The sequence below is a fragment of the Gymnogyps californianus genome, chromosome 8 (assembly GCF_018139145.2).
Source record: "Gymnogyps californianus isolate 813 chromosome 8, ASM1813914v2, whole genome shotgun sequence".
NCBI classification, from domain to species: domain Eukaryota; kingdom Metazoa; phylum Chordata; class Aves; order Accipitriformes; family Cathartidae; genus Gymnogyps; species Gymnogyps californianus.
Genome location: NC_059478.1, coordinates 15,807,798 through 15,835,128, shown reverse-complemented (window position 1 = coordinate 15,835,128; position 27,331 = coordinate 15,807,798). Strand labels below are relative to the sequence as shown.

At 36.8% G+C, this 27,331-nt stretch overlaps 1 protein-coding gene across 1 annotated transcript in view; it reads right to left on the bottom strand.

Moving 5' to 3' along the window:
* DPYD (dihydropyrimidine dehydrogenase) overlaps positions 1 to 27,331 on the bottom strand; it is a 361,479-nt gene that overhangs the window by 266,330 nt on the left and 67,818 nt on the right. The window contains exon 6 of the mRNA XM_050901009.1: positions 930 to 1,017. Coding sequence (XP_050756966.1) covers positions 930 to 1,017 — 88 coding nt within the window. The remainder of the gene's footprint in view (positions 1 to 929; positions 1,018 to 27,331) is intronic.

The following is a 27,331-nucleotide window of genomic DNA, read 5'->3' as shown; positions in this document are numbered from 1 at the left end:
TGCATTGGCCCCTTCAGCTGCATCTAACAGTGAAACATGTTAGAGCATAAAATGCAGCCAGAAAATCTTTGTAGCACGCCCAGTACATTATGAGTCTAGTTGGGCTCATACAGACAAATAAATCACATGGCAGCTAATGATTCCACAGATGGGAAGTAAGTTTTAAAAGTATGGGGCAATCAATATCCAGTCATCTTTAGGCTGTCCCAGACACCCTAATTAATCTTGTCATATCAACTTTGCAGTCATCTTTATTTATTTCTATTTCTGACTGTTAAAAGTCATTTGTAACCACAAATCAGAATAATGTTTTTAAGATTTCATTATGATTATAGTATAATAGCCTATTAAAAAAGGAAAAGGTACAGTACTTCCAAAGAGGGGGTTCAATTTATTCCTGTAGTATTTTATTAATAGTCTGACTGACTACATTTGCATTAACCAGAGCCTCTTACTATAAACTACAAGAAAACATTCCTTGAGATGACCATCTTCATGACAAATTTCTGCCCAAAGCAAATTTAAACTATAATCACTTCTTAAAAAAAAAAAAAAACAACAAAAAACACCCCACAACTTTTAATGAAAGAAAAGGTTCGTAACTGTAATACCTCAGGTAGCAACAAAGTTAAATAATCACATTGTAATGCTCAGTTTTTTTAATATCATTATATTTGAAAACCATCAAACCCAAAAACTTTATAGAAAAAGTGACATGAAGAAATAGATTTGCACTATACACTATCTGTATGGGCACGGAACAGCAGCAAAAATAATTAAAAATTAGCTGACAAACTTTAAAGCATCTGTTGTAAACACTATTTTTTTTAAGACTTTACAAAGATAAACCTTGAAATGCAGTCTCACTAACAGAACTGCAAGTAACTGCTGTTATCTTCTTCAATGTACTACTGCAAGCCTGATTTTACCTTGTTTGCAATACTTGTGATGAATGACTTGATGTCCAGATTAGTCGGGCAACTCTTCTGACAGGGGGCATCTGCACACTTTAAGCATCTACAGGAATAAAAGAAAACGTGTCAAGGAGACATGGAATACAAATGCTGCAAATAGCATAAGGGTTTCAAGTTAGCATGGCAGAAGATAAGCCACAAAGGAATAATACACAGAATTTTCATAAGATTTCTATTTAAAACCTCAAAGGACTACATGATCATTATTGACTTGCATTCAACACTGATTGGTTACGTTCTGTTGACTCCACTTTACAAAGGAAGGCAGTAGGGTGCAGTTACAAACATATGGACTATACATGTCTAAGTATTAGGAAACAATGTCTAGTTACATAGAAGTAATTTTTTTTTCCTGGAATCCAAGATTGCTAAACTTCTGAACATTTCATTTCTCTATTTGAAAAATATCTGTGCTGTGAATCTGAATTTATTAACGAAGTTCTGAAAGTGTCACTGTGGATTAAATTCTGGATGTTGGACAATCAGACATATAAAAGCAACAGTATTTCCACAGAGGAAGGAATTACTTTGTACTGTATGTGCCAAAGAATAAGAATGGCTGATAAATTTTCAAGTCACTTTTCTACGAGTTTCCTGTGATATGTCTGTGACCTCTGAAAACAATTCAGTAGTCTTATGTATACTCCCAACTGAAATCCCTAAGGCCCTCTTCTTGTCATCCCTAATGACAAAACCTAACTGTATATTAAAACATACTAAGCAGCAAAGATTTATTGCCAGTTCCTGCATAGTCATCCATGAGGATGTACCGGTCCAGTTGCTTGCACAAGTCCCATCTAAGGATTAAGCCCTCAGGGTAGTCTATGCAATTTGCAGTAAGCAAACCTAACAAAAAAAGATAGAAGTCAGCTGAAGAAGCAAAATGGTTCTCTATTAAACACAAAGATATTTGTACACACTTTTGGTTTTACATATCACTGATTTATCATAGCTTACTAATTATCTCAGAATTCATTAAGCTATTCCAGATGCTCTTTCAATATTGTTTTACTAATATATGGAATTTACGTAAATCGTGGTTTTAACAATCTATGGAAAATGAAATAAAATTTGGTTTTTATTTATTATCTGAGCACAACTACTTACATAAGTTCCACAAGTCCACCTTAATCATTGTTACTTAGTGATACATAACAATACTGTGGAATTGCCTGGGACAGAATATTTTCAAACACAGAAAAGCTGCAAGAGGCCTATGGACTACATGCACACAGAAATGAAGAGCGCATTGAAAGTAATGAAATGCCTGAAATACCTGCAGTGAAAAACTGGCTTGACTTTGTCAATCACACGCATTGCTTTTGTTTTCTTTTTTTGTTTGTTTGTTTCAATTAAGGGTGGAATAAGAGAGAAGGCAAAGCCAGTTAAGTAAAAGATTAATTAGTCTTTCATCTTCCTATTCATTGTCATCTAGCTGGGTATTGCAGACACCATGGCACCAGCAAAATTTGAAGGCACATGTGGTAGCGGCTGTTTGGATTTTCTCACAGAACTAGTCATGGGGAAAAGGTCTCAGAGAAAATATTTAAAGGAAAACAGGTGTCTCAGGCTGCAAAAGCTGGGAGATCTGATAAAGCCAAACCCAGGTTCAACACCATAGTGGGTTACTAGTTCAACTAGTTCGGATGTCAGAGGGCTCTGGCAGAAGAGCACCCACAGGTTTAGCTGTGGCAGTTAAATATACCTCTGCCCAGCACTACCCACTGACAGGCACGTTATAAATGCCTTAACAAGCAAATGCAGGCCAGTGTGGACCTCAAAGGGTTGATGTGGCCAGAGCACTGAGTCAAGAGGATGCTCTCAGCATTCCAAGCAGATTGAAAGACAGCAAAGTTTTAGTACTAGAACCCAGAAAAAAAAGGAGATACACTAAACAAAATACACCATTATGAGGGCTCAAATGATTATTTTGCCTGAGTAGGCAGTAAGGAAATAACAGAAGTGGAAAATCACACGTTTAAAAAAGGCAACAATTCCATTATGACTTTTTGCTCTTCTTTTTCCTGAATGTGGTTTCCTTTAAAATACAACAGTCCTGTATCCGAGACCAAAAGAATTGCACTTAACATAAAATACATTTCTGTGGATTATATATAGAACAATCTCATGTCAAAACTGACTAGAATGGCACGTAGCAGGATAAGCAGTGTACAGATTACCCATCGTGGCTAGCAAGCATCTTTACCAAATTATTTCTCTCTTGATTTTTGAGCTGGTTCACAAATAACAGCTGTTGAAAATGTCAGCTGTGGGGGGCCGGGTAACACAAACTTGAATGTGAACTTTGGGGAGGAGGGGAGGGTGCTATGAATATGCCAGTCCAGACTTTCTCTTATAATAATACCACCTTCCGATTCTCTGAGCACTCTGCAGACTAAAGTGCACCAGGCTGCCATTAATCCCACTTATCACCCTGACAGCTCAGTAATTACACTCCCGCTATAGCTAGGTACTGTAAGGTACTGTAGTCCTAATAAAACATCAAGCACTGTGCAGAATGCATGCTGGTGAGGTGTTTTATTAAACTTGGGGGGTTGATCATCAAGTGACATTAGTGTTGACCTATTTTTCTATGTGACAATAAATTATCCTTTGACCATACCGTAATAGATATTACAGAATGCATTTACTGTACCAAGGAGCAAAGGTATTGCATTCTGGTGAACCAGGCAAAAAGCATAAATAAAATAGTAGAATCACCTACCAGAAAGTTATTACATAAATTGCCGCAAGTGATTGATCCTTTCAAAAATCACAGGCAAAATACTGTGCTTAAGGGAGTACACCGACAATTACCATGAGCTTCAATTCCATGTGCATGTCCCCACATGAAGAAACATTAAGTATTACACTTCTTTCCTTTTTCTGTAACTGTCCTCCCATCCTGTGAAATCCCACCTTTCATTTTACAAGGTTATTCCATTACTATGATTTCAGTTCAAAATAATGTAAACAACAAACTAGAAATTTAGATTAAATTTCTCTAATTCACCTGCTAGCTCCTACCAAATTTAAATGAAGAGCTACATCCTCACTATTAAAAAAAAAAAACAAAACCAAAAACCAACAAAAAAGTGAAACAGCAGTGTTTTTAAGTGGTCATACTATTCTGGACTGCATAAAAATACAGAGCATTAGACAAAGCCAGACCTATGCTAATCTCAGAGTATATATCTCAGCATTTCTTCGTAAAAATATAGGAAAAATCCTTCCAACTATCAGAAAACACCCTGTTATCAATTTTTCCCCCATTTGTTCATGGAACAGCATCTCCTTTAGAAACATAGGCTATGCTGAATCTTAAAAGATACGATATTCACTTCATATGCATATTGATTTCCATGTAAAAGGCAACACCATAGTCTTTGCCCCACTAAACCCCAACTTGAGGAACTCAAAGAAAAGGAACAATATTTTCCATTTTGGAAGCACTTAGCTGTTGGTTCAACTCAGTCTCATTGTGAAATGGTAAATTAAGTTCGATATAAAACCCCTACAAATGCTATGCAAGTATAGCATATTTATATAAATATTTATGCAAATATTATCATTTGGCATAGCTTTATAGACATGCCTGTGACTATATAATGACAGAAATTCACGTTTCCCACACATCTAAGCTCAAAATTTACATCTCTTACTGAACAGTGTCAAATTATACATATGTATCCCCAGTGAACTTAAAATCTTTAAACTTCTTATTTTTAAATGTTGCAACACTAAAGTTATTTATTAAGGTGAGCATGCTTGTAAATCTCTTTCAGGCACAAAATAATGCATGCAAAGGATACTTATGCAGTAGCCCAACATTATCAGCTATCAGGTTTGTACCTATCGGTTTTGTCAGTGCAAAATAAGCACCTAAAACTGTGCATGTACACACAGAAACTCATTCAATCGACCTCTAATAGCATGGGTACTAATAAAAAAAAAAAAAAGCCAAGAAAAAAACCCAAAACACACAACAGAGAGCAGTAGATTACAAACATCTGAAGACAATAAAAGGAAAAGGCACTTCAAAAGTAGTTAATTTTTTTTCAATATAATAAAAAAGAAAAATGGAATAGACAAATAAAATTTGCAAATTTCTGGAACACACGCTACCCATTGGGAAAAAAGATGCAAGAAACCATGAGGTATGTCTATGCATAAAATGGAATAAAAAGCAAATGAGGAAAAGAAAGGATAAAAAAGTAACCCATTTCTGTACCAAAATCTTTCCCTTAGGACAAAATGATACCAGAAACCAGTTCTCTACTCTTGTGTACAGAAGAAAAAGAGGAAAGGAATCAATAGCCAAGACTAATTTTCAATTAATAGTTTTCATTGTTTAATTGTTGAAATATTACCCAGTATTTTATTTTAAAGTTAAAATATCTGACCAACAGATAGTCTCACTTCTAGGTCTAGACCAGCTCTTAACACATTTTTGCTTCTAAACAAAGAAGGGCAATTTAGTTATATCGTTACCTAAAATTGCAGTGAACGATTGTCTATCTAACTGGCAATAATATTACTTGAAGTGCAATTACATGTATGCTGAAAGGCCGGGGGTGAAACAGATAATCTGGAGTAATATTCCACAACAGATCGTTGCTGATAACCTATCAAATTTTCATATATCACAAAAATAAGCTTTATCATGGTTACTGTTGGCAGAGGTTTAGAAGCAGATTAAATCTTAATCCATTTATGTGGGTTTCTGCAGGACATAAACATTCATTTTGAAAACAGGCTTCCAGCTCTACTATTTGTAGAAGTTTCTAAAACTTTATCCACTACTCAGAGAAATAGCCCAGATACCCACATAACAGTTTTACACAGGTCTCATAATGATGTTCTGTACACACTTCCTAAGGCTTTGGTCAATTAATTTTAAGAGAATGGTAAAGCTGATTCCACCGAGAGAACTAGAGGCCAGTTTGCACAGGAGACCCAATTCTGATCTCAAGGCTCTTCTTGATTCCAAGTCTCTTGCACCACTCTCTAAACCCTGAGTTGGGGATGGTAAACAGTGGAATAAGAAAGTCACATGTAAGGAAGAAATAAATCTATAATTTCCAAATAAATCTATAATTCCCAAGTTGAATGCCCATTGCCTTTGATGACAGAAGTGAAGAGCATCACATAAGTGTTTCTCTTGAGGCTCAATCCTTTAACCACTTATGGCTAATCTTGCAGAACTTAGGCTTTCTTCTCCCCACTTGATCTTGCTGTAGGGTCAAGGACAACCCTAAACAGAGATTTGGACATGTATACGCTCATTTAAAAGAGATATCAGGATAAAGAGCCTCTACTGCAATGGAAAGCCATTGGTGAGAACCTACTGCTGGTAGCTGTAAGAAAAGACTTGCTGTCATTATTTTCTTTATAAAAAACCCAAAACACCCAAAACTAACAATCAAACAAAAAATCCTACGCCCTTTTGTCTTCCTGTTGATTACATTTCACAATGGATAGAAGAGGAGAAAAAGATTATAAAGCAAAGGGGAGATTTTGTTGCCAGGTTTAAATACCAAAACACAATAACAGTTGATATAAGGGTTTGATGAGTAACAAAGACAAATGATACTTAGAGGAATATTTGTTTTCATTCAAAGTCAAGAAGCAGAAAAAGGGACTCTCACATGCAAGGCTGAGAACTCTGTTGTATATGTGCAATGTAACAATGAAGACAAAATAATCTTAAATTAGAATCAACGATGAACACATGATTTTGGACCGTAGGAGAAACAGATATAACCCCCAAGAAACGCCTCTGAACACAAAGGGCATCAGAAACTGTATAAAAGGCAGTGAACACAGACTACACAAAAAAGCAGGTATCATAGTCCTGGATATGTAATACTGGAAAGAGAAATGCCCAGCCTGTTAGCAATGCACAGGAACCATAAGAAACAAAACATTCAGTATCACGTAAATTGGCAATACTAGTTCATATCTGAAGAAAGAAGGAAAGACTCCCACATCATCACTGTTGCCTCTTCAATCACCTGGGAGTCTTGTGAGCCTTCTGCAGGCCCACAGAAAATGGGACGACTTCTCTGTCAGTAAGTTAAGATGACCAGAGGAAGCAAATTTTAAATAGAGGCACTCTACAGGATTAGAGACAGATATGACATTGCTGCTGGCAGCTACAGGAGGTGTAAGGGAGGTGCTTTTTATTGAAAGGAAGAAATGCTCACAGTTGAAAGTTAGTCTTCAGACACAAAAGCCTCCTACCCTAGTGCAGAATAATGGCACTTACAGACAAGGTTATTTTCGGACACTTAAGGGGTAGTGAATCATACGGACATAGACTCCAAATCATTCCATTCATCAATGACTCATCTTTCTCTTTTCTTCTTTGGCTCTCTACACGACCATAATTCTTCTTTTCTCATCTACTTCTGAATCCCCCTTGAGTGCAGGAACGCTCCTCTCCCCTTTGCATCTGCTTGGCTGTCTTCCTGTTTTCTGTAGTCTTTTTTCCCCATTCATCTGAAACTTCTCCATTTCTCTGTCCTATAACTTTTTATCATTCTTCAGTATAACTCCATTTTAATGGATAATGTTGATAACATAAAAAAAGCGTGACCCAATGTCTGCCAGCAGATATTTATGACAGTGGTGTAGGAGAGCGTGCACCAGTCACTTCTCAATCCATCTTCTGAGTTTTTGCCATCCACCATCCAGCCCTTCAGAACCTCCATTTCTGGTAGGTTCCTGCACTAAAACTGTCCTTGCCTAGCGACATCTCTTCTGCGGGCTCAGGACCGTGCTATCTCGGTCTGTGATCAGACACATGCAAATAGTGGCTACCAGAAGAAAGGTAGATTGGTGGGATTTCCTCTTAAACCCTTGCTCAATGGTGGGAACACAGCCAGGCAGAGCTCTGTAGTCAGCTCAAAGGTAGTGCTCTGAGCACCGCCCCATGGTGAGAAGCCTGCTCCGAGCCAGTTCATGGGAAATTACGTTCTGCCTGCTCTGAAATTCCTCCTGTCATTTTACTGGGACACAGAACTTTTCACTTACCATATTGCAATGTAGCCTCAAAGACTACTGCCTTTCACCCACTTCATTTTATATAGCTTGTATAGCATTACTTTAATCGTATTTCTCCAATTTATAATGTTACAGAACAAAACTGCTATATAAATTAAAGTTGATTAAAAATAGAAAAAGCAGTGGGGCTTACAGAATATTGCAGCACAAAGCATGTATATCAGCACATGCCAAATATGAAAAGCTGTAGCATCCTTTTGACGTATCAGAAATTAAAACAATTTTTTTTTAGATGTAATGCAAATCATTTCAACCATCTTATGCTTTCTCATAGACTCAATCTGTGAACAAGCAAATCAAATAAATGGTTCACATTTCTATTATTTGTAACTATGTTATACGCAGCTCATACCAAATCAATATTATTACTAAAAACATATTTATTTTAACATCACCAGTACTAGAATCTGTATGGAATACCTTTCATTAGCTCCTTCACTCCCACATAGACTACCTCTTCTTTGGAGTTTTACTAGGGTAATTTATTTACAACATCTTTAAATCTATGCTTTGTTTTTACAATCCATTTGTTATATATTGCTCTCCAACATTCAGAGTTCTTTGACTTCAAAACCAAAGTTATTATGATAATGTCTCACAAAAAATTATTGCCATGGCGCAGGAATATACTGCTCTCAGATAGTACAAAGGCATGAAGTCCAGTGAGTGTCAAAACCTATTTGTTCTTCCTCCTTAGTGGTAGATCTTAAATGGGATATGTCAAGCATACAGTTCCTGACAAGTATGTGCAGACTCATGTACCAAACAGCTCTCTTACGTCAAACCCATCTACACGCTCTTACCTGCAGCCATTATTCCACCTCAGCCTCTATAACTTAATACACAAAATGAACCTTTGATTCTTCATTTGAATGTTATTCTTTTCCATTTCTTGCATTTATTTCCAAGTGACAAAGGTTTCTTTCCAGTTTATCAGCACACTATGTTTTGGAAGGGGCTATTAAAAATAATAATCTTCTCTTTCTGCTCCATCCAGGACCATGGTATACCAAATGCCGCTTCGATTCTCATTTTTGACACTATTGGGGTCACTAGGTTTACATCAGGTCACATAGTCAGAGAGGAAGTCAGACTTTAGCTCTAGATAATACTGAGACAGCAGCTATGAGTCCCAGCAAGATCAACCTATTTTCCATCACCAGGAATCTGAGGTTATCCTCAAGCAGCAGTTACCAGTTTGGGTGCTGTCTGTCACAAAAAACTATCATGGGAAACAGTGCCTGATGTGCTTGGGAGATTCCTGGTCTCATCTGTTCAGTTATTTCTCGTCCTTTATATTGTGGCACCTCCCTAATGAACTTTGGTCGGTCCCTTTATTGATACTCTGTCCCAGATTAGGGCAGTATTACTGTACCTCTTCAAAAAGGTTGTATTTAAATTGCTACATTTTTGCAATTCCCATGAACGACAAGCTAGATATCGGTTTCAATTAGCTTTAAAAATTCAGTACATTGATTTGTCTACTGGCTTTAAAAGCTGACAGGTGGTCTCAGGATTTGGATTTGATTTAAAAAAAATAATAAGTCTCTTACTTTTGCATATCTCTTTCTAACCTTTTTTTAAAAACTCCTCTATGGAAGACTCCGCTGTCTTAGCTTGTTGTGAACACTTCCAGCTAGGGTTAAGAAGTTTATAACAATCCTGTAAGAACTCTGTACAAAACTACAGAGTTTACATAATGTTATATAATACACTGAATGTTACCAGATGTGTTCAAACTGAAAAGTCAACAAATGTGGTGCTTCAATTTCTATTTTGAAATATTGTATTAGAATTAGAATTTAAGTTTAGGTATTGCAATTGGCCCTCACATCTTATACCAGTCCATGGCCTAATTGCTCCCAATAAGTGCTTGGCTAAGAAGTTACCACTGGTCTCTGAAAAATGATTCTGTAAACTACCAGCAGGACTTAGTACATAACTGGGCTAAAGATTGTTGCTTTGTACAATGAAAGAAAAGGTACTTGGGAATCTGGGTCTTCAAATTTAGTTATTTAAAATTAATGTAAGAGGAAATAAAGTTGAACTTAGCAATGTACAAAAGTACAGGATACATTTTCAAAAGAAAAAACTACTTATCTTGAGTTTAATTTTCAGCTTTATTTTTATACTCACACCACTGGCCAAACACGTGAATGCTTAGGGAAAAGCAGGTGCTGAACTGTTAAAGTCTGTACTAAAGAATCTGAGGGCCACCTTTACCTGTACGTAGGAAATCCATTCCATAATCTGGATAGCTATCCATTTTTCATACTTCATTCTTACAAAAAAGAAAAAGAAAACCACAAACAAACAAACAAACCTGCACCTTCTGAGTAAAGGATGTATCAGGTAGTCTATTTCTTCCCATTCACTTCAGAACTGAAAGAACTCTTTAATTTCAAATACAAAAATTTCAATTACAGATTTACAGCAATATTCATTCTAAGCATTTTTTCTTGTTTCATATTAACCATTATGAAATTGCTGTGTTTTCAAAAGTATTAATCAACTTTCAAAATTTATTAAACTGTCCCAGAAAAACTATGTATAGTTAAAGTTTTTATTACTGTCAACAACATATTTTTATTTAAACATTAGAGTTTTTAGAGTTTCAAAAAAAAGTAGTTAAAAGTCAATTTGCAGCTTCTCCAGAAACACTGATTACATTTCACACTACATATTAATTAATATTTTCTCAACACCATAGCAACAGAATATAGTTTGTTGCTTATTATGCCAAACTTGATGGTATCCCATATTATTCCAGTAGTGCAAAAGACGTACAAGAAACACACTTGTCGATAAGACTTTGATACTACCTATTTGGAACTCAGACTGTGCTCTTTCAAGTCCTTGAAAGCAGCACTTTATCTGCCAAACCAACCACTTGTGGCTCAGCCACACCTAGCCTTATGGAGTTTTTTAAACGGGTACATTTATGTTCACCACAATAGTGATCTCTTTCACACAGGAGACAGCTGTTACATGATGTTCAATATCCTTTTAATCCTCTATAGACCTTAGACAGAAGGGTTGACAGAACTGACAGTTTTTATTATAGCTTGCCCTGTACACAATAATCTTCTTTCACCTGGACTATTCTCCCAGAAGTGTTACAGACTTTTTGACTTATATCAAGGATTATTTCAAGTCTTTTTAGGAGAGAAGAAATTATTTTTATGTGGCACGATTCTTATCCTGTGTAAATTATCTTTTCAAAATATGAAACACCTGTTGTCTGTTTATTTTAATGTCAATGAAACTCCTTTGGGTTCACTTCAGGAAAAATACACTTTACAAGTTCAGTCACAGACATTTTTTCTCCCAAAATGCCTTCATCATCTACGCACATCTTACAAATGGCACTCCACAATACACTGTTAACAACAGGAGCACACATCTACCATTTATTTGTACTGAAAACATTTAATACATATAATAATAACATATATAAACAATCTATTATAAAGTATAATGTAACTAAAATGCATTGAATTGAAAATTTAAGAAAACATTCTCAGTTAAAAACTACAAAGCCAGAAGAAACCGATTTCCTCACTACAGCACCACAGAGACTCTAATGATCAAACCAATAGTGCTAATGCTCATCTGTCTTGCAATTTAGGCATGCCAGCAATTCCACCACAATGAATGCAAGAGTGATTTAAACAAAGAACCTTTGTGGAGAAGTAGTCTTGGGAAAGGCAGTAACAGCAGAATAAGCTAACGTTTCCCTTATTTTTAGGATCTGAGCGCCAAAGAATTCTCTGGCTCTCTCTTTACCATCATCCTGCCGTTTGCCCAGAGAACTGCTCTGATGCTGAACTAGAATCCAGCCACTTGCAAGGCAGGCTTCACTGCTCTCTGCACACAATGCATTCCCACCATGTCCAAACCCATGATGCTATTAGCAAGGGGTAGGGGTGTGGGGGGAAGGGAGGAAAGAGGCTAAAAGACCAAGGAGGTTTGTGCAGGCTTTGCCGGTGGCATCACCTGAACATTTGACCCTACATTGAGTGTACTCTGGAAGCAGACAAAAGCACAAATTACGTTATTGAACTCTGCATTCAAAAGTTTCAAAAGTATCAGTTTCCCTTGTTTTTGGACTTGTAGGAAAAAAATAACATTTTTGGCTGCTACTACAGTTTAGAACTCCAGAGAAAACTAAGAGGTCAGTCACATTTCCACTGTGAACCCGATAAAGATGCTTCTGCCTATGCAGGAGATAAGTTATTGACCCCAGTCGACCATCTTTTTCCAAATTTTAAAACTCATAGCCAGAATATCCTTAGTAACGCTCAGTCCTGCCAGATGGTGAACACTCCAGTTCATTATCAGACTGCTTAACTGTGCTTTATTTTAATATATGTAGTCCCCAGTGGGACTCAGTTAGACCGTTCATTTGCTTATAATGACAGCCCTTAAGCGATTTGTTAAACCAACCTAATGCAAGTCTTCCAGAAGTGAGTTCCCAGCACCCAGACTAGTAGGAACAGCTCCAGTGTCCTCACTCTTTTCCTCACCTTAAAATTGATGCAGCTACATATCTGAGAACTATATGTCACTCCTCATGTCTTCTCCCTGAGAGGATCTACTGGTGTGGAAACTGCAAGAATTCAGCAGAGAATTCTAAGATTTAATATTTTCTCTAGAAATTGCATGTATACAATGACTGTCTTCCATCTTCTTTTGCAAACAGAGAGGTTTGTCTAAGACACCTTAATAAGTGACATTGTCACTTGTTAATACACTCAGCCATGAAGACCCAGAAAAAAGGAAATATGCTTGCTATTTTGGTTCTAATTTTCTAAACTGCATATTATTTATACATTTTTTTAGTCATAGGAAAATAATATATCCCTGTTTATAATATATAAGCATCTTAAAAAAAAAAAAGGTGGCATTTTCTTGTATGCTTTGCTGTTTAAGGGAATTATTTGGCTTTGCTTTTCTACCTTAAATTTATTCAAAAAGTAAAGATTCAAAACCAGCATCCCCTCAGCAAATGAAAAGAGCTTTATGACACAGTAACAGAAATCATATAGGCAAACTACAGAGGTCAACACAGAGTAAAGAGAAACTCTCTACAAATTACACTAAGAATCAAAGTAGCATTCTTAGTATCTTGAGTTTAAAGATATAAGTAACATTTCAATAGTAGATAGTTGAAAATTCAGTCTTATTTGTTTAGTAGAAGTAAATACACTAACTCATTAAGACTGAATGATTGGTATGTATGTGCTATATCTAAGACTTCACTATAATCACCTTCACTGTGAAGAATTTTACAACATTCACAGTATGATGTAAATGAATGACATAGCCAAAAGTCACTCTCCAGACTATTGACTTTTACATGAAACAAATACATAATTTAAATACAAAATGCTTTCTTTTTTTTTTTTTTTTTTTTTTTTTTTTTAAACAAAAACTTATGGAGACTGTAGTGGCAATATGCAGGCTCACTTTCTATCCATCTGAGTGGTCACCAAATAAATTTAGAACCTGACCCTCTTGATGGCAAGGCTGGTTCACAGAAGCACTGCACTGCATACTTCTGCCTTATCACAGTTTCATTCATCCAGAGTAGAGAAACTCCTACATGCACGCTACTTAATTGGGGATATAAGATAGCTGTTCAACCTTTAAAGTCTCACCAGCCAGGACTACTGTAAAGTTATGTGGACAGAAGGCTGGACTAGATGACCTAACAGGTTTACACTATCTTTGCAATTTCTCCTAGTATGTTGAATAATGGCCTTTAAAAATGGCAAATTTATGTCTGCTTATCTAGCTGCAGTTGAGGTTTCCCACAGAGATAAGGAAACTTCAAAGAATTTAAGAGTTCACATATCTCTCAAGTTATTTAGGATTACAGGAGTGACACAAGTATTCATTTTCCTTATAAATTAAATCCCTATTTTTAGCACTTTACCAGTCACTCCAGAATTAGGGTAAATAAAAGGACTCTAGTTAAAATAACAGTACGCAAAGGTTCTAAAATATGTGAGCATTATATACAAGGATTTTCAAATACAACCACCTGAACACATTTTTAAAAGGGTTTGATTTCTAAATGCTCTAGCGTGGCCTTTTAGGTGGATGTATATTGGCAAAGAAAACTCCATCTACTAGCTAAACATAGAAAAGGCACTGGCCTGCTAATGTCAAGAAGGCTTAGGTGGTAACTAGACTACAATCGGTTCGTCTGTGTTCGCAAAAATAGGACAAACATTTGTTGCTAAAAGGAAGGCACAAAAAATCTTGCAATTTAGGTTTTACCCTTACAACCTAAGTAGGAAGAATTTTCACATCCTTTTAAGAAGATTATATAAAAGACAAAGTATTTGTCACATTTCCTCCCATACTGAAGCTAATGGCATAAGAATGAATACATTTTCTGGAATGGCTCAGCAGTTAAGCGCTGTCTGGAAAATATTAAAAGAAATGTTTTTTTCAGAGAAACGCAGCTTATGGAAATTTTACGATGAATAAAAAAATCATTAATCTGTTGATTCACCATGGTTTGATAGATCACTTGTTCTTGAATATGTGGCATTGTACTTCTTTGTACATGCTCAAATTGTTAGACCTACACCAAATATAGCAGTCCCAGGACTGTAAATGTAGTGCAACTGAAAAAGCATACTTCTCCCATTTCCCAAAGGCATTGCATTTTCAAAAACCTGCTGGAAGGATTTAAATATTCTCTTTCGGTAGATAGTTTCTCTCGCTACAAATGAGCAGATGTCTGCCTTTTGGCAATTCTTTTTTACGCAGTTATTTGAAAACAATTACAGAAAAATGTTAAAATTGATATATAAAAAAAAGTACTCCACAAAGATCCAAATACTGCATTCCTCAGACAAGTCACACAGAGACATTTCAGAAAGCCTAGGAATCAGTACAAAGTGCTTCTTCTCTTCCACCCTCCATTAGTACCTCTTCTCTCTACACAAAAGCACACACAGTACACATTAGCAATTTCCCAGTTGTTCCTGCATCCCAGACTTAGACACTGTGATTTTAGCGTTGCTCTTTTCCAACCCAGAAGCATTAGGGTTTGATGAATACATCTGATAACTTCCAGCAGCTTCATGCCTCAGGATTTATAAGATACTACGATACAGCCTATGATATCAACACAATCACAAGTATAGCTTTCTTACCAGTGTCCCTCTTCCTTAACAGTGAGGGCTGCTAATTGTTTTCTCTACTCTATATGAATGCCAAAAGAGGAGGATACCTGCAGACTCAGACAGCTCTTATTAAAGCTCTTGGCAGTAAGAATCCTGAAGCTCTCTACCCATGCCCTTTTCATCACTGCACAATCACCACTCTCCCTGTCCTGAGCACTGCTGTTGCTAAAAGCCTTCAATGCTCCCCTGGATCCCAGCTCTCACCACGAATGAAGCCAACAGGAGAACCTCCTTGATGGCTACTACTGTCAGTCTGCTCCATTCCTGCAGCCCTAGCTCCGGGAAGCCAACAGGCAAGCCTAGCTATTGTCCCCCCCACCTCGGCCAGAATCTGATCACAGCAGAATATATTCCAATTTGGGGTTACTGTAGACTAGTAAGAGTTTTGATTGTGAATGATGCTGCTGCTTTATCAGATTCCTTTCTCAGTCAGGACTTGCCTGGTTAGCAATTTTAGAAGCAGTTAGCTCGCCCGCATGAAGGCATCTTGATAATGGCTTCCAAATTTTAAGCAGCAGGAGGAAAGATACTTTGTGTTAGAATCCCACTCCAGCCCCATTTCACGTATATTTCAAGGGCTGTATTTTCTATGAGGGGCTGGATGGTGTTAAACATTGTTCAGTCAAGAAAGGTACCTAAAGATACTAGAAACTACACAGGTTTCATCTTCAGTCTATGAGTTCTGACTAAAGTTATGCAGTTCAACAAAGAATACAAATATAAATTCTAACCAACACTTAACGTGTGTATTAGTTGTGCTGCTGATAGGTGTTCAGTTATGTAACATGAAGCAGTGGAACAGGAGACGACAAACGCAAGTAAAGGGTGTTTAGTCACTTGTAATTCAGTCAATACAATTTGTTTTTCCTCTGCAAGCCTAGAATAGCAGAAAGACAGAGTTATCCACTCTTTAACATAAGGCAATATAACTCTCCCATTTTTCAGCAAAGAGGAAGGAGTGACACTGCTCTGGCAAAATGCTCTACTGATAGCACAGCATGATCTTTGCTAAAACATACTTGAGTATGTTTACTAGCACAGTGCAAGATGATGTACTAGCATAAACAGTTAACACTGAACGACAAATGTCAAAACAGATTAAGTACATTATGTGATACATTATTCTTTTTTTTATTGTGTTTGTTCACTTGCTAATTTGCACAATTAATTCATAAAAGGGTCTCCCTATCATTAGTGCAAATTAGTAATTTTCTAGCACATAATTAAAAATATGCATTAAATTTATACTTTACATTGCATGTTTGTTGCCTTTGTGAAGATAAAAAAAATGTTACGCTGTCAAATGAAATTCTAAGGTGATTATTTTGAACCTGAAAATAGCTCTACACAACTTCCTGACATATTTCTCAACATCAGCATTGTGAGTGTACTATACTATCACCAGCATTTTTCTGCTTAGCATGAAAATATAAGGCTATTTTTTCTGAATAGCTCCTGATAGCACTACCTATTCATATATTTTAAACTGAAGTCATTTCTTCGCTGGATGAATCCTATTACTGCCACACCAGTAACGTTATACCTGTCCTAATCCTTCTCTAACACACACTTTTTCCATGGTATAAGCCTAAGTCACTGTGTAGAGATAAATCTCAACTAGAGGCAGGTTCCATCAAAAAATTTAAACATCACATTTTGGTTTTAGATTCAGCCGAATAATCATTCAACTACAGTTCACAGTACTGCTTTGCAAGAGCAACAGTAATAGTTCACCATCATTTTTGGAGGGATAAGGGTTATTTTTAATGTATCCATCTCATTACTAGCAGAGTTCACAATACAAACATTACAAATAATAATGAATAGTTCAAATAATTTTCATGTTCAAACAGAACAAATAAATCAGACTCATTTTTAGATGTTGTCATTTAACATTCCATTTCTCTCTATTAAGACAAAAAATTAATGCGTTCCAGCATTTTCCATATTCTCACAATATACATAAGGTAAGGTGTGGAACGCAAATCGTCTCAACCAAGAGTTGAAATCAGTTTAGTCAGCATCCATGAATTATATGTGACAAATGCCCTCAAGTATTCCACCTTTTTACATAGTCAGTTCATAATGGCTCATGCTAGCATCTATTAAATATTTTATTAATTTACCATGAATATAAAGTATGACATTACCACCTTATTCTTGGAGAAATAAGAGATTAAATTAGTGACACACTGTATCCCGGGGCAGGGAGAAAGATAAGCGGGGAAAAATGGGGATTAACAAAAAGGGAGAGAAAAAGAAAAACCAACAGTAGCGAGCATTAACTAACACAGACGCTTACCTTGCTAGGCCCAATTTCTCAAGCCAAACCTATCCCAAGAGCCCAAGTGTTTCATAATGCTACAGACGCTAATTCTGGGACCGGCATTTACAGCTCAGAGACCCACAGTTCTGTTGTAAATATACTAATATTAATTTGCTGATTTTGATTTTTCAAAAATGCCACATTTCCACATTTTCCTTTTAAAAGAAAACAGGTATTTGAGTCATATTCCAAAATGCAAATGTTTAATTTTACATTATGTTTTATGAAAGTGCACACTGTAATGTACTAAATCTTCATATTGGTATATCTTCAGTTACTTGACAAAATTATTTCTGCAATATTGTTATAACACAGCTGGTCTGAATTTTTCTGTCCAGTTACAGATCACTATTCCTTTAATAGAGACCAGCAGCATTTCTTTTGTAGGCTCAGAACCTAGCCTTATTACCATAGCTTTAAAATGAGTGACACATCTTTTGTCTCACTAACCAACAGACAAAAGCAGTAAGTGATACCTGAACCAAGTACCATGAACCAATTAGCCATTTCCAAAAATACCATTTTGTAAACCATGACTTCTTGCTAACATAAAACTTGTCTGCATTGTGACTCCAGTGATTAGTGTTCATCCTGAAAATGGTCAGTTTCGGTTTTGAATGCAGAAATGTAGTTCCTTAAATCAAGTCAAAGAGCCTTACACCTTAAGACATCTCGACAGCCCTGAGAATATAACAAACTGACTCTCAGTGTGTTGCTCAACCCACAGCATTGTTCAGATCTGCCAGCCTTTGGGATACGGACCTGGTGAAAGCAAAGTGTCAAACCCTTCACTTTGGATCTGGAAGCAGTATAGCTAGGTCAGTGCCCATAACCATATGTGGAAGAATTAGCTCTGCCCATTTCTTATTCTGCCAGTAAACTTAGGCTCAGCAAAATGCTGACACAACCACTATTTTCTGTTTGGCCACAGAGGCTGTGGAGTGTCCATCCTTGGAGATACTCAAAACCTGGCTGGACACAGCTGAGAGCAAGCTGCTCTAGTCAACGCTGTTCTGAGTAAGAGGATTGGACTAGACAATCTCCCTATGTCCCTTCCAATCTCAGTGAGTCTGTGATTCTACAAGAAATATCTGAACTGTCTACTCGAAGATGATTTCTCCCTGCCTGCCCTCCCTGGGGCTTATTATCACAGACCCAGAGCTATGCTAACCACAGCTTCACTCTGTGCTCACCAGAGTCAACTCTGAACTCAGACAAGTTCATACCTGTACAAAAGACTGTGTTTATCCCCCTACATTTACCTAGTCAGTCATCATCAACACAGCACCTGAGCATCGCTCACTCTCAGTTTGTATTTCTCTCCCCATCAAAGCTATAAGGCAAAGAAATATTATTTCAGTTTTGACAATGAAGGACTATGGCACAGAACGCTTTAGCAGCTTTTAGCAGCCTACAGCACAGAAACCACTTGCATCCAAGCCTCCAAGGCAATACCAGAACCATTGAGTTATCCCTCATTCCTGGGTGCTCCACTGGACCATCAAGTTAGATGCTGTTGTCTTACTTAATTTAACAAAAGCTTTCTGAAAATTTTTATTTAAAAGCTACCATGATCAAGAGCAGAACTCTCAATCTGCTGCTCCAAGCAAACAAAATCATGGTCCCAAGGAAGTCAATGAGAAGTCTGTCTCTAACTTCATTGCACCCTAAGGTGAAATTATAGCAACATTTTTGCTATTTTGACTCATGCTTGTTCTGAAGAGTGAAGGCAACTTAAGAGTTACCTGGAGTTTAGACTGAGTCATGGATCATCAAGAAGATTGTTGAGTGTCAGATGAAGAATTCTTGTCACAGGCATTAATACAACAGTAAAAAAGAAAAGTTTCATTTTTAGACTGCTGTTGAAGTTGGAGGCCTATCGATTAGACATTTTTAAAGGAAAAATAACCTGTAAACAGAGCCAGTAAAGCTAGAAGTCATTGAGATTCAGAGTTCCTTGATGACATTTTTAAAATCTGTTTTGAGAAAAGAATAACACTTTAATAAATAAAGTCAAGTTACATCAATTTTTATTTTTCATATCATACACTTGTGAATGAATATTGACTAGAGCACCAAGGTAATTGTATGGATTTTAACACCTGCATGAGAACAAACTGCACACAGTTATTAAAAAACAAACTATATTTTTGCATGTCAAAAGAAACAGTTGCTTTCTAGTACAAAAACCCATAGTATGCGATTTACCATTTTTCAAATTCTGCTAGACATAGATGTAGTCTCAACAGTAAAGATCAGCATTATGCCAGATAATAAAATATTTTTTCTATTTACGGTGACAGAGGTGTAACTTGTGACACATTTCAAGTCTCTAAATATTGCATTTTTTTTATAGCTCAGACAAGTCTTATGACCACCACTGCTACAATTCTCTGATAATTTTTGAAGATATGCCAAATTGCCGTTAGCATTAAAATAATTTCATATTTAGTATTTTTCATTTTCAGAAAACTAAGTAGTTTTATTTGCATGGTTCTTTAAACAAAGAAAGCAGCAGAAAGTATGTTTGAAATTACTGGACAGGAATGACTAAATATCTTTACATTGTTCATAATATTCAGTTCACTTGACATTGTTCTCCACTGCATCTAACTACAGCAGTAATTATTGCAATAAGCGGTATGCTCTCACACTAATGAGAAATCCTACAGATTAATTTTTAAAGTGTCTTTCCCTTAATGATTCTCCTATCAATTTGATCTCTTGCATCTAAATATCAAAATAGCAATCATACAGGGAGTATCTAGTAGGTTCTGTGTTAGTTTCATAAAGAAAATAAAGTGTACTTTAGCATGTACACATACTGCATCATAACATTAAATAATCATTTTTTTTTTACATCTAAGTTCCGGGCTTTTAAAAAAAAAAAAGAAAAAAATACCTGAAGGTTAATGAATGTTAACAGACTACATTCAAAACACACTGAACAAAACAGTGATTTGTATACTGTGATTACCACATGGAATAACACAATTTAACCCACTCAAATATGTTACCAAACGTATCAGAAACAGTATTAACATGAAGCTCTCTTTTTTTTTTTTTTTTTAGTTAAATAGGAATCCAAACAGAATATTCACACGTATTTCTTTGCGAGTAACACAAAGAAATTATTTTCAGTTGTATGCAAAATTTTGAAGACATGTTCTGCATGGTAGACTCTCACTTCTTGGCTGCATTTAATGTTAGGTAACTTTCTTACCCGTTTCATAACACTTTATTACAACTTACTACACTGCTATCTTCGGTATTCACTACGCACTGTAATAAAAGAAATAAGGATCCCTCATGTTGATAAAATACGGTATGTCTGAAGACAGCAAGCATGTGCACATTTGTTTACAATAGAATGCACAAATCAAATGTTTTATTTGTATTGGGGCTGGCACAAATCACTTGCTAACAAAAGCATTAGTGCTATCCTGAGGCTGCACTCTGCAAATAAACAACTTTGAAAAGAAACTATCCTGAAGGAAACCTCCACTTTCACCTGTCATATAAAGCATCCATTTGTCTGATCCACACTTACCGAATGAAAGTGAAATTGAAGTGTGACTGTGGTATCTAATAATTCTATTGAATAACTCTGAAGGTATTCAATAAAAGGGGAGTTTGTGAGAAGGAAACAAAACCTTTCCATCTAATCAGACTTTTAAATTCTTTCAAAATACTTTATTTCAGTAAATTCAAAATGTAGCATTCTCTAAATTAAACCATCTGTGGTATAAAGAGAGGCTCAGGGACGATAGACCTCAGAGTTTCCCTGTTTTCAGCCAGCATGTTAATAAACAGATCTTCCTGACACAGCCCACACTGCCAAAGAGCAACTAGAAAGCGGTATACTCCAGAGAAGAACCCCTTATGCCTCTAACCATCAGTCCCTTCTGAAAGCTGCCTTTAAGTGCTACAGACAATTTTAGAAAGTACTTCCAGCCTACAAACAGCCGAGCTAGATGAGGGGCAGTTTTTGTAACTTGCCGCACCAAGTGAGCTGCAAAGTATGCGTTTTACTGAAATTCTGCACCAAGAGAGGATAAACTCTCCAAGAATGTCCCTATGAGGAGTAGTGTGAGGCTTCTACAATTGGGAAACTTCAAATTACAGGACATTATATGGAGTATATTACATATTAATATAAGCGACAGCGATACAAAAATACATTGTGAAGTAAAGGCAGATTCTTCTCTGCAAGCATTTGAAATACTACAGTATTCATGAATACCAACAAAACACACACGTTACAATAATACATAATATTCAAAACAGATGATAATGTAAGGAAAAATTAATTTTCAATACTTTCAGCGATATCTTTAAAATATCTGTCTGTGGCTGTTTTCTTTTCTCTTTGTTCCAATAGTAAGAAGTAGGTTAGTCACCATAAGACACATTCTGTGCTGTGTATGCAGGGCTACTTTTACTGAAGCAAATGCATGTGGAAACGAATTGACTACCAGCTCAGGATCATCCTTTATGTTTTTAAATATTTTAATTGCATTGCTCTAGGGCTTAGAAGTGAAACAGTGTTTCAAGAGCTCATTCCAGTTTCAAGTTCTTGGATGATCTAGAAAAGGTCAATCTTTGTCTTGTTTTATTTCTGTAGCATGCAGAGATAATACTGCTTCTCAAAGGGGCTGTGAGCATCACTGGTCGCTTATGTATTACAATACCAGGGCTATAGGCACACCGTGCTTTGCTTTTTGGTGCATCTATGTTACCACTTTACTTTGGATCAGCAGAGGACTTCAGAAGCAAATCTCGCAGGAGAGCGCTCCAGCCCCAGCTGCAGCTCTACAAATGCTCCAGCCTACATCCCAGTCTGAGGCGTCTAACCAGCACACACACAAACGGGCAGACCCTGGCCCCGCAGCACCACCTATTTCACAATACAGACCTGCTCCAGCTGGGCCGTCCTGCTGGCTACGCTGTGTTCCCTCCGCTGCACCTCCGCGCCAGCATCCGACTCCACGCAAAGCACTCGGCATGAAAGTGCTCTCCTGCACTGTAAGGAATTTCCCCTCTTGTGATAGCATCGAAGATGCAGCTAATAATTTTACCAGATAATACCCTATTCAAACATGTATTAGCATTAGGACACATTTTATATCACTTAAAATCTCAAGAGTTTTTTCAGTATTCCTGAAACAAGGCACCTTCTCTGCCGGAATATTTGTATCTCAGAAAGTGTCGGTCTCCAGACACAGGCTGACAATTTCCTGGACTGAAACTCATTTAGCTACGTTCAGTATTACTGTTTCCAGGCTTTACAAGTTTCTTTATATTTTCTTGACCAATACCACTGTCAACTGCCATAAACTTGATTTTTTTTCTTTTCTTGTTTGATAATTCACGTGGATTTTAAACGTGATATCACTAAATAGCTTCACTACTTCAACATCTTTCTTTTTCCTTATTTCTTTATTTTTATGGCAATTGACAGATGCCCTCCTACATTTTAACTGAAAAATCCGTTTTTGAAAACAGAATTACATGAAAGATAGTTTCACTTTCAAATGCTACACAAGATTTTTTCAATAGTGTAATTTCTAGATATTAAATAGGTTTTTTTCTTAAAAGAAAAACATTGAATTTACAAAATTATGCCAAAAAGGAAATACTTATGGCTTATATTAATCTCTAAAAAATGTAACTCAGCCTTGTTAGTGTAACTTGGGAGAAGAAAGGTACATGAATGTAAACATTTGCCACTGAACACTAAACTTGGTTTTGGAGACTGAGTATCTATAAGACATCTATAGATGTCTTTTCATCTATAAAAGAGCAGGTCATTGATTAAGACTGAGGCTATTCATTTATGAGTCCAGAGAGTCCAGGAGAAATGCAAGAGGCTAAGTTTTCTGAACTTTTTGAAATTTTCCTAGCGTCAGCTGCTACAACACTACCACAAAATCCTAGGTTTACATCCTGGTTGCCAAAAAAACCCCAAAAAACAAAAAACCAAAACAAAACAAAAAACCAAACAAAAAAAAAAACAAACCAAAAAAAACCCCCACCAACCCCAAAATAAGCTATTTTGGTCTATAATACATAACATAACTTAAGCCTGTTTCCAAATATCTTAAGTTTACCTTTTCTTTACATTTTCTTTCACCTTCTAATGTAAACAAACAATTAGAACGAACACAGCAGAAAGTTCTTGCCAGCTTTCCCCTGCTCCAGGAAAAGCCTGGGAACACAGGATGCTTACAGGATGCCCTGAAGGTCACCAGATCCAAGCCATGGCAGACCCAGGAATAATATGAGCAGCCTTTCACTTGAACTAAGGTCCCTTACCTTGACTGCCCAGCACAATGGCAGTGCTGTACTACCACATTAGGAAGAGCAGCATCACCCTAAATCACTGGTGCTTTTACATCTCTCTTTAAAACAGATACATGCACATCTTAAGTGCTGTCCAAAACCAGGCAAATACCTATTTGGAACGCTTAGTAAGTGGCACGCAGTCACATCCTGCATGAGTTTCTCTTTCTAACAAGCTTGCAGGAGACCAATACAGTTATTCTCCCTTCCACAAATGAGTTGTTAATATGCAGATTTCACCACTATGCGTTTATCAAGACTATCAAGAACAAAAAAACAAGGAAAGCTGAAAAACAGAATATCCCCAGGTATAAGTCACAGTTTGAAGTATGAAATGAAAGCTGCTGCCAGTTAACAGAAGACACTGACAGAGTGGGACTCCGCAACCCTCAGTACTATAGGCTCCTACAGAGACCAAAAATACATGACCCAAAGAAGTGACATCAGAAGAGAAGAGTTCCTCCCAACAGTGGTTTTCTCAAAACCTATAACTAGGCTTGCCTGCAAATACATCTACCATGAGATGCTGCCAGGAAGAATTTGGAAGCTGGACAGCTGTTTACCTGCAACTATACATACCTTTCATACCCTTACTACCTCTTAGAAGGAGGAGGGATTGCCAGCATGCAATTCTCACCCAGCCAGTTCTCACAAACCTTATCTGCACTTCCCTAATTAGACCCTGCTGCTTAGCATTTCTAGGTCAGTTACACAGAAGCTGCAGCGTTCTTCAGTCACTTTCCCAGAACAAAATTGTGGTGCTTCAGCCTCTGCTACACAAAGTAGCATATGAAGCTTTGTCCCAGTGTGTGGAAAACACACAACACTTACAACGCTGCGTACACAGACACAGAGGTGTCTTCCAGAGCTTCTAAAACAGGCGTGGTGTCTGCTGCTCACAGAGGAGCAGAGCAGACCATGCACCTTCTGCAACATCCATCCGGCAGGCAAGTCACAACCTACAGATTTGTTTACACTATGTGGTATTAAATGGTATTTATCTGGATTGTAAAGTGAATGTTGTAGTCCCCAAATTTCTATCTAATTCTAGTGTATAATAGTTTAATCCTAATCTTTTTATTTTTCAAAGTATGACTAAATTCAATAATCTGAGTATATAACAAATTTAATTAATTCAAGGAATGACTTAGAGAATTAAAGAATGTTTTTCAATGAGTATTTCTAAGAAATGTAGAAATACTTCACAGAAAGTTGTCTGGGTTCCTACCAGTAAAACAAACAGATGATTTCCTTTAAAAACTCAGAGGGAGGAGGAGGAAGGAAGAAGCTATCTGTAACATGAAATGTCATTTGCACAGTCACAAGTAGTTTGGGTTAATTACTGTTAAGGTGTTAGACTATCCAAGTTTTAATCAACAGAGCCCTACTCTGGTGCAGATGTTGACATCTGTAAAAGTCAGTGCCATTTTACCTCCTCCAGGCATTGTAGCACCTGGAGAAGCCACAGGGAAGGCAACATGGATTCTTCTTGAAATTACTGCAGCAGCTGTCAACTCAGGAGGAGGTATATACCGACTTGCACCATACAGCAGAATTGTACAAACCTGCACTCTCTCTTCTTAAATACAGTCTATAAGCAACACTGGCATATAAGCAATCTGTAACGAGAACACAACTTACCATATGACAAAAAATATCAGCATTCGTTGGACAGACGTACTTAAAGCTTTTAATTTTGTCACACATGTATAGACCTTGATTTGGCAATTTTTTAATTAATATGGCAGATATACCATTAACAAAGTCATATACAGTTCATGGTGACATGATAACTTCTGTCTAATGGTGTAGTATCTTTGATTCAAATATCTGGATTTTAACAGGGATGTTGTTTAAAACCACAACCAAAAAGTGGAAAAAATATTTATTACATGAACTCATGTTTATCACCTCATTCTCTTTTTTGTGGGTCTACAAACTCTAAGCAAAAAATTATACACTACTGAGAAAACATTAGTACAAGAACCCAATAAACATATATTGGATACTAGAGAAAACTGTTTGCCCTTCAGTCCAATCTTGGAACAAAGGACCAACGGTTTATTCCCGTTTGAAAGTACATGCCAGTCATGAGATGAGTGTCACAAACTTACACAAAGGGAGTTATAGAGCTGTAAATACAACAGTATTAGTACAGACAAAGCACTGCAGCCCTTCCAGTGTGAAGGCCATACCATGCCATACCACAATCACAAAAAACCCCAAGCAAAAGCTTAAAATAATAGACACATATTCATTGGGAATTTTGTACAATGGTATAATAATAGTGATCACTTTTCCAGGTTAAATTCCAATCCAATTTGTCTGCATGGAAATAAAAGCTAATACTGACAAACTATACTGCAGTGGCAGAAAGGAAAAAATGTAAAGCAGTATCATCACTCTTGGGCTTTCGTTTGCTTTTTAGGCAGTCACTCAAATCCTTTCCAAAGCCCTAGCACCCAAGTACAGGTTCATGAGACAGACAACTTCATCAGCTTTGTGCCCAGGAATATCTGGAATAACAAAAATGGAAAAGTACTTGTGTTTCCCTTAACTCCGTAATATCAGAATGCTACGAAATAAAAACAAGCAGAGTGCAAGGCTGGTAACTTCAATATGTATCCCAGATCCACTTCAATAACAGCATAGCCTATCATGTCTCATAATATTTAATAGAGTAATCTTGCTGCATATCAGTGCAGCAAGAACAGAATCTTCCTTGTTCTTACAATAAACTGCTGTTAGCCTCTTCCTAACTCTACAGAAAATACTCTCTGAGCATTTCCATTGTGTTACAATAACAAACTTGAACTTGAAAGCCGAAAGGTGTAATACTAATGCCATGTACTGACATAACTCAGAACTTTAACTTTTTTTTATACTCTTATAAGTCAATCTACTTGTACAGGAAAAAGAAAAAAGATTTCAGACTACTGTTTCACAGAAATCTGACCCCGGAGGCATTAGAGTTTTGAAAATATTTTCTAGTGGGTGAGAGCAATTTCTCAGATGTAGAGCACACTTATGAAACTTATTCTGCAGAGAAGATCAACTTCTATTCTTGATCTCAGTCTATGAGCACAATAGATAAAGCAGACAATTGTCAATCTATAGTCAATTGCCCATTGATCTCAATGCGGTACCATGCAAAACTCAAGGGAGATAATAGATACTACATAATAATGATTTTACAGATTATCATCATTATTTGTTCAGTGCCACATTATCATACTTCAGCTCACTTGGGGGGGAAATACATACCTCTCCCTTTTTGAACACTGCTTTACAGTACTGTGTTTCCCTTTCACTCATTTCTCTGCATTGCCTTAGCATTACTGAATCTCTCTGCTACAGCTCTCACTCTTCATTCCAGACTCCACTTTTAGCCTCTGCCCAGTAGATCCACCGAGATGATCGCT